At 34.6% G+C, this 8784-nt stretch overlaps 1 protein-coding gene across 1 annotated transcript in view; it reads right to left on the bottom strand.

Annotated features, from left to right (window-relative positions):
• Positions 1 to 900: 900 nt before the first annotated feature.
• Positions 901 to 8784, bottom strand: part of LOC140329747 (extracellular calcium-sensing receptor-like) — a 10744-nt gene continuing 2860 nt past the window's right edge. The window contains exons 3-9 of the mRNA XM_072410139.1: positions 8600 to 8604; positions 8129 to 8427; positions 6918 to 6988; positions 6070 to 6862; positions 5012 to 5239; positions 3870 to 3993; positions 901 to 1819 (exon numbers count right to left, since the gene is read on the bottom strand). Of these exons, the coding sequence (XP_072266240.1) occupies positions 909 to 1819; positions 3870 to 3993; positions 5012 to 5239; positions 6070 to 6862; positions 6918 to 6988; positions 8129 to 8427; positions 8600 to 8604 (2431 nt within the window). The 3' untranslated portion in view covers positions 901 to 908. The remainder of the gene's footprint in view (positions 1820 to 3869; positions 3994 to 5011; positions 5240 to 6069; positions 6863 to 6917; positions 6989 to 8128; positions 8428 to 8599; positions 8605 to 8784) is intronic.

Here is an 8784-nt window from a genome sequence, read left to right as displayed (position 1 = left end):
GCATATAGAAAAGACCAAGTTTTTCAGACTTTTGCCTACATTTAAAATTTTATTCATTTGAAGAAAAAGAATGTTACATATACATGGACACCATAATGGTTTTATTATTATCATTAATTGTATTAGCTAGTATGTGGAATATTCAACATGTTATTTGGATTTTCTTTTAATTCTGGATATCTTCATATATACAAGACATCAGCAAAATGCTATACAGTAAAGGCTATATTCCTTTCACATACAATTGACAGTAGGACACCTGATCATAAATTATCAATTGAAAATATAGCTATATTATATGAAAAACATGACCTATCTAGAGCCATCAACTAGATATCAGATGAATAAAGGTATACCCTCCATGTTTACTTTTAAAAGTGTATGTTAATCCTGAATTCAAATTTACAGATCTGTGGCAGCATGTTCAAATGTTTTCAAATCTTATCAAGTGATTCAGCAAAAACAGCAGGCAGCTAAGTACCTCCTCATAAATGAAGGAGACATTTTTGGCCTGCCATGCCTGCTTCTTCAATAGGTCTCCCCTTGCTAGCACACATGTGCCTACTGATATTTCTGCCCACACCTTCAAAACAACCCCTTCAAGCATGAATAATAGCATCACCGTGACTTCACATAGGATTTATTCCATATATTTATATTACATCATTAGGCTCAGTCATTCCATTTGTAGAAGAGCAATTGATCTAATGTTGTAGTATTTTCAGTGGTAGTAAAGGTAGCATAATAATAAACGTAATAAACGTGACCATTTGCTGTAAACATATTATAGTCTTCCAAAGTGTAAGTGCATAATGACAAAAATTTGAAAACACTTCAACTCAACTCAAACTCAAAGTTTTACCATCTTTTTGCGCTAAAACAGCATGGATTTTGTTCTGTAATTAAAATCACTTTTTTAGAAAGGACTGCCCAATAAGGTTTTTCTTAGAGTTTCTAGATGGTTGTAGCAATATAATGTAGCACTTGGGAAAGAATATACACACAAGTAAGCCAGCAGCAGATGAGAGGATAGCAAAGATCTCCACAGCAGTGACATATTTGCCACTCGTACTCAAATAACCAGGTATAAATGAAAACCAGACCATGACAAAGACCAACAAGCTGAATGTAATAAATTTTGCTTCATTAAAATTATCAGGAAGATTTCTAGCCAGAAAGGCCAAAACAAAACAAACTAGTGCTAGGAGCCCGATATATCCGATAGCCACAAGAAGTGCCAATTCAGATTCCCGGTTGCATTCTAGAATTATCTTCATCATTACAGCATCTCTGTTCTTCTTCATAATCAATGATGTAGATGATAAAAAACCAACACAGATTGCAATCTGAACAGAAGTGGTCAGGCCTACCAGTGCTCTCTGGTGAGAGCGCTGGAAGAATTTCACCACATTTTGGTTAGGTTTTGTCATAGTGAAGGCAATAATGACAACCAATGTCTTAACTAGAATACATGAGATATTCAGGACAAAGCTGATAGCAAAAACTGTCTGTCTAAGGACACATAAGGTGGAGGAAGGTTCACCAATAAATGTAAAGGTACCAAAAAAAGACAGTAATAGAGAGACAAGGAGAAGGAAGCTCATTTCTAAGTTTTGAGCTCTCACTATTGGAGTATTCCTGTATTTGATGAACACAAGTGTAACGATAATGGTTTGGCAGATCCCCATAGAGGCTACTGTAGAGAAGGTGATCCCAAGAGGTTCTCCAAATGATAGGTAATCAATTTCTTTAGGAATGCAGGCAGTTTTGTTTTGATTGGACCAGTAATCTTGGTCACATTTTATACATTCACTGAAATCTAAATGAAAAAAAGAGTATATGGTGATACACAATACCCAAATAGTATGCAATACATTTATGCTTTGTTAATATACAGTAGGTAAAGCTGAATGTGGTAAAGAAGAATTTGTATGAGCTGTAAAATTAAAAAAGCTGTAAAAGAATGACCAAACACCTGGTATATACCATGAAAGATATATATGATATAAAGTGTAATAGGTGTTTTCCAGACCGGGGTATTTTGTGTGGTTTACCTGTAAAGCAATTACCCTTACAAAATCTCTTTACCTTACTTGTTAAAAACCCTTGATCCATGTACAAACCTTTCCCAGAGGATCCTGTGGTGTCTTGGCTTCCTTTTTTTTTTTTAGGGCTCGCCCCTTCTTTTCATCACTCCATTACCTGGTCACCACACTATATTAGTCTACTGCAGGAAGCCACTGGACATTATAGCAGTGTTTTTCAACCAGGGTTCCTCCAGAGGTTGCTATGGATTCCTTGAGCAATGAGCAATCTGTGCCTATCAGGTCAGTTCAAGTGACACCAATGATCTTTTTACTTATCTGCAAGGGCTACATTCTTCCCAATGTAGGAGGAACTCTTCTTACTGACAACCACGCTAATACACTTTGAGCTGTGGATATAATAATTATAGCAGGGTCTCCCTAATAACCTGATTGTTGCTTTAAGGTTTCCCCTAAAAAAAAGTTGAAGAAGGGCTGGATTGTAAAGAGTGTGCATGGAGGGAGAGCTCCACTATATGAATACAAACATACTGGGGAGAGTTTGTAGAGGTGGATATGCTATCCATACAGATACTAGACTCAGAACTGTAATGGCAATGGCTTTGAACCTTGAAGTTCATCGAAACACCCCCTTTGCTCACTGAACATATTGTTAAGACTGTCTGTGGTACCCACTAACTTCAAACACTCCACCAGGGAGGGACAACAACAGGATCGAAAGGGAGAGAAGATTTGGGGATAAACCTAAATGCAACCTTTAAAAGATTTGATGAAACTCATAAGCAGCTTGATGCAATCTTGAAGTAACTTAAGGCAACCTTTTAGGAAACTGAAAGCCAATTAAAAGCCTGTGCATCACAGCATTGCTGGAATATGTAAATATAAAATGCATTTGACTTGCATTTGAGATCTAAGCCCCTCTACACAAGGTATTAAACTATATGTGAACCCAATCCCCAATCACTGTAATCTCTTGAAGTCCCCCAATTGGACACTGACTGAAAAGATCATAACATTGGTATGCATATTGTGAAGTCTTTGAAATAAAAAGTTTGTCTGTAAATGCACAATGATTGGTTCTACCATCTTTAATTTATCATTATGTGAATATTTTTAAAATCTTGTTTTTAAATGTATGTGTTGTAAGATTTAATGAACTTTTTAGATTTCATTTTTTAATAAATATTAATTTTTTATACACATTTTCATCTTTTAATTATTTTCCTTTTTTGTCAAATGAAATATTAATAGTAAATTCATATTTTGTATTCTTCTTTAAAGTCAGCAGCAAGAGTTTTAAGCTTTTATTTATGTTTTTCCACACCTCCTGTTTTAAAAAGCCTTTTTACAAAGCTTAGTAACTCAAGTTGAAATTTGTCAATTTAGAAACAGCCTGCCTGAAAGAAGAAAACTACAGCTGTCCTCTTTTAGAATAGTAAATCGAATTTAGGTAATCCTGTGTCAAATCTTTTTGTCACCTATTATTTGCTAAACAAAGATTTCCTATCTGACTCATTCTACATAGGGCAGAAACATATATAAATATGTATACTGATTTATCTGTTTGTATAAAGCGAGCTTCACCTATTCTATCCTCCTAAACAAGCTTTCGCTAGCTACAAGTAAATTGATTAAAAAGACAAACACTAGAATGGCTGACCAATGAATATTTGGGGCTCAGAACTGAAAGCCAGTCAGTTTGAATTTTCAAAAGACTTTAGCAATGGCTTCCAAAAGCTTACTCCCACCCAATGAACATTAGTTTTGCTAGTAATAATTTAGGTTTGTGTATTTAATTGCAGCTAGCTAAATAAATCATATTACCTGTTCCATTAGATATTTCTCCATCGGGGCATGGAATGCAAGTGAAGCAGCAAGCTGGCTGACCCTGTAAAATGCTTTTTCTGGATCCAGGCTTGCAGCTGGCTCTGCACACTGAAACTGGAGGCTGAAGGAAGATGTGGTTAGCCATGTAATATTTATACATTGGGTACAACAAGATCAAACTATTGCAAACTATCTGTAATGAAGCCTCAGGAAAAAAAGTGTATCGAAACATTATTAGATCATTGATCTCTATGTAAAAATGGTTCTATTATGTCTAATATTTACATATAAATGTGTATTTGTAACTTGGTATGTGGAGGCCATTGAAAAAAATATCTTTCAGCATAAAGTTGTTTACTGACATCCTACTGGTATGCTATCCAGCACTGGATGAAGAAGAGGAAGAACAGGGCTTATAAAGGACAGGTCATGTCTAATAAACATTATCACCTTTATTGAGGCTAAACCCATAATAAAAAGAAAATTGGCCGATGTAATATGTTTGGATGTTTACAAAAACATTTCATACTGTTTTCCATAATAGGTTGGAACAGAAGTAAAGAACCAAGTGACCAAGTGACCAAGTTTTTGGTCACATTGTATGTATATAGGTAAGGAACAAATAAAGGGACAGAGGATAAAGTGTGGCTGTCAATAGAACAATTGGATCATCTACAATTTGCTGATTTTCATCATTATGTTGTCCTTTTCTTTTCAGACTTATATCAAGTTGTAAAAGAGTAACACAGTACAGAAATACGAAATGCATATCAGTTGCATAGCAGATCAAAGTAAACATTGATAAATGTAATATTTAGGTTATGCTAATGTGATTGCCCCTTTTCTTTAGATTAAGTACAGCTGGAAACACACCTACAAAAAATACTTGAAGATACTGGTTAACGGTAAGCGGAACCCCTTATACTATATGGTAATTGTAAAAACAACGTATTCACTTTATAGAGATAGTGCAGAAGATTTTCCCAATATGTGTATGTACGTTTGTGGTTGCTGGTGATATGTTGTGATTCTGCTTCTATTGTGCATCCTCATTTAGTACATATTGCATTTTGGTTTTTACTTAATTTTTTTTTTTTTAAATCATTATTTGCGTATTATTTGCATTGTCCAGTACTAACCTGAGAGGTTTCTCCATTCCATAAGGTCTCTTGTTCATCCATCACTAGTTTGCTCTTGCCCAGTGTACTGTCACTGTAGCTCCCCACCTTCTTATACTGGAGCAGGCCATTCTCTGCCATCTGCCAGTTTAATACATCATACTTTGCCACTGGATCCCCATTCTGATCAAAGTAATGATGATTTCCACCACTGTTTGAGAAATTCACTCTTTTTAAAGCTCCTACTAACTGCAAAATTTAAGTCAATTTTTGAATGCAATAATGTTAAAATGTGCTATGCAAATTGAAAAAAATCACAAGCAATACATAAAATTATACCTGTGCTATATATTAAAAAAAATAAATACAGTAAATATCGACTGCAGACATTATGAATGAAGATAATATAAAGGGTGATTTTATTTTACCACTGTTGTACTTATTTATATCTTTTCATCTCAATTTTGAAAGCACAATCATGGTAACCTCTTGCTCTCGTGAAGATTTTCTAGCTTGACATGTCTCACTTTCTAACAGCTATACAGTTGATCAATATATTGCCCCTTAAAAGTGTAAACGTATATATATATAAATAAATAAATATATTCAAATGCCATAAATAAATTATTGTGAATACCAATGGGACTATTTATAAAAAAGTAAATTTGACAGTCTGGCGATTCTTCGGGTTTTTAACAGCAGTGATTGATTCTCCATCAGAGTATGTTTTGCTAAATGTCAGATTTACTGGTTTATAAATTACCCCTAAGAACAAAACATAGCAATTTATGCAAAGGTGTGCAGTATCCCATGCCAGCCCTCGCCAGTCAAGAATTAGCGTTCATTAGAGTGACTATACCGCTAAGACTTGCAATATGATTGGTGCTAGTAACAATGTCACATTATAATTGGTGCCATAATCTTAATGTTAATAACATTACGAACATGTTCTTAATATATGATACATGGTAATCATTTTATATCTACAAAATAAAAAAATAATAGAAATTGCCTGTACACTGTATATTACTTCTTGGTATACAACCTAACCTAGAATTTATCCCTGAAGCGCATATTACCTGCCAGGGCTGTATATCATGTACTCCTTTGCATGGTTTATTTCCACAGTAAATCAAACTTTGGAGAGCATTGGCAATGGCATAAACAGCATTGTAAACATTGCTAGTAATTCTCAGTTGTGATACATCTGAATATGTGTTAGTTACAGATGACAGGTCCTCATTGCCAGTACAGATGTTTGTGACATTCTGAGATTGAGAAAGGGAAGGCCAGGAACACCTGAAAATGTTCTCCCAGAACTGTTTTATTATAGGATCTTCAGGTTCTCGTAGTGGATTTACCTGGAAGAGAAACTCTTTCAGACCTGGGATCCTTCCTGATGGTATTGCAAGTCCGAGAGTACCGCTAAAAAAATGACTTTGATCCTTTTCTAACACAAAAGCAGATGTGCTCCAGCCTTCACTGGCTAGCCATGTCCTGCCACTAATGTTCTGTTTGGCTACTTCCCAAATTAATGGAGTTAAATTGGTGTCTCCAGAAAATACAATTATAACTTTGGCTGAGGAATGTTTTATTGTGGCAGCAATTTGTTCATATTTTGTTTTGGAGTACACTAATGGAATCGTCTCTGAAAATGCAATGCAGACACCAAGCTGTACAACGTGTTCAGTGAAAAGCTGCACTCCCAGATGTCCATAGTCATTATCTTCAGCTAACGTGCCCACCCACTTCCAACCAAAGTGCTCCACCATGGCAGCCAAAGCTGTAGTTTGAAATGTATCACTTGGTATGGTCCGGAAGAATGAAGGATACTCCTGTTTATTACTTAAGATGTTGATAGAGGAGAAATAACTAACCTTAGACAAAAACAACAACGATTATTATAGTCAGCCATAAATAGAATTACTTCATGTGCTTAACTCTGAAAATTCTAAGTATGGTATGGCTCAAATGAATTGGCTTACTGTGGGTACTTTTCTGCAATTATCATAATAACAAAACAAAATAACTATTAAAATAACCTTGATGTGAGTATGGTCTATGGCTAAACACCACCAAACATAGAAGCTAAACTCATTAAAGCTTAAGAAAAACAAACAAGCATGAAATGAGACTTGCCCATCAGTTGATGGAGCAGGGACGCAATAAGAATGACTCCTGGATAAAAAAAAATAAACAAAAATCCAGATTTGTTCATATAGGAAATCATTCCAACTTTTTTGAGCCTGGATAAATCATCCCTCCATTGATGACATGATACATTTAAAAGCAGTGATTTTAAGTACATCTGTCAGTATAAACTATGTTACAGCTAGAGTATTGTTGTGTGCAAACTAGAAGTACTGTAAGATACAATGGAATGTTAACTCCTAAAAAAAACTCCCAGTCCATTTTGTAGTTCTGTGTTAAGTGTTAACTAATGAACTGTTATAAAGGAAATAGTAGTATATTTTGAAAACAGTAACATGCCATTCTTTTCTTTTGTTTTATTTTAACAATTTTACCATTTAGGCTTTAAAGTAGGATTATAGTCAAAAAATTCTGTGCTTCAGCAGACTTAGCACATCATTATTACTTCTAGGAACAAATTTATTCTTGCTAATAACTACCTTATGTGGTTAAACTGACCACTTTTTCTAAGAGCCTCCTAGCTGTGATTCTTTGATTTAGTAGAACAAGAGAAAAGCTTTTAATGGCTAGGAAAACAATAGAGAATATGCATAGGCAAACAAAGGCAATTCCAACTTTCTAGGCAATGAGGATTTGAAAGAGTTTTTTTATTATTTGTTATGCCAGGATAAGAGTAAGAATATGCATTTAGGTCATGCTCGGCTATGCCAGACAGTAATTCTGCTTTAACATAACTTTTCTCCATGTAACATGCTTGGAAGTTGCTGTTACAAAGCATAATAAACTTGTAATAAGTTACTTGAAAACTTTGACACGTGCTATATGCATGCTATCTAAAAAGCAGAAGGTAAAAACATTTTATAAAGCTGACCTAAAACATAGGTTAAATTTTACAAAACCACATGCTAGCAATAAGTCCATAGACAATTTGTAGCAGACTACTGAAACAACCATGTCCAAACTTTGAAAGCATATATTTTATGTGACCTGCAGGTACCATAGACTTCCAAGCCCAGATATCAGCTTGAATATCTCTTTCACTGCTTCAGCTATATTGTCACAAGTATCATAAATCGCATAGCCCAGTGTGGTGTTGGGTAGGAGGTTTGGATTATTATTAATTTCTTGGACTGCAAAAATCATTGCCTGAAGCCACCGGTAGCTCCTAAAATCAAAACTGATAAAAGGCTGATTGATTATGATGATTACAGATAACAAGGCATATATTACTGATATAATTGGCACAGTTACTGTCAGTGTTAATATCATGGGAGGCTGCCATCCCTCTTGCAGTGTATATATGCATAAAAAGCCTATTGATTAGGACCACCTGGGTAAAAAACACATGTGATGAGGTGGTTGGCCATAAAATAGCTGTCCTAGAAATTATAGTAAAGATTTTAGGTTATAGGTTAAAAATCATTTTATATCCTTTTGCATGGTAAATTCCAAGCATACCTAATCTAGACAGAATATAGGAAATTATTTTAAAAAAATGGGGAAAAAACACAAATTTGCACAATTTACAGTTTGAAGAAGCTTCTAACAAACATTTATGATATATGATATATATCATTTATGATATATATCAATGAACAAGTTAAGGAATTCAGGTATTTAATTTTATTTATTTCAATTGTTCA

The sequence above is a fragment of the Pyxicephalus adspersus genome, chromosome 4, assembly GCF_032062135.1.
Source record: "Pyxicephalus adspersus chromosome 4, UCB_Pads_2.0, whole genome shotgun sequence".
Taxonomy (NCBI): Eukaryota; Metazoa; Chordata; class Amphibia; order Anura; family Pyxicephalidae; genus Pyxicephalus; species Pyxicephalus adspersus.
The sequence above is the reverse complement of the archived record's forward strand: the minus strand, read 5'-3'. Positions and strand labels throughout refer to the sequence as shown.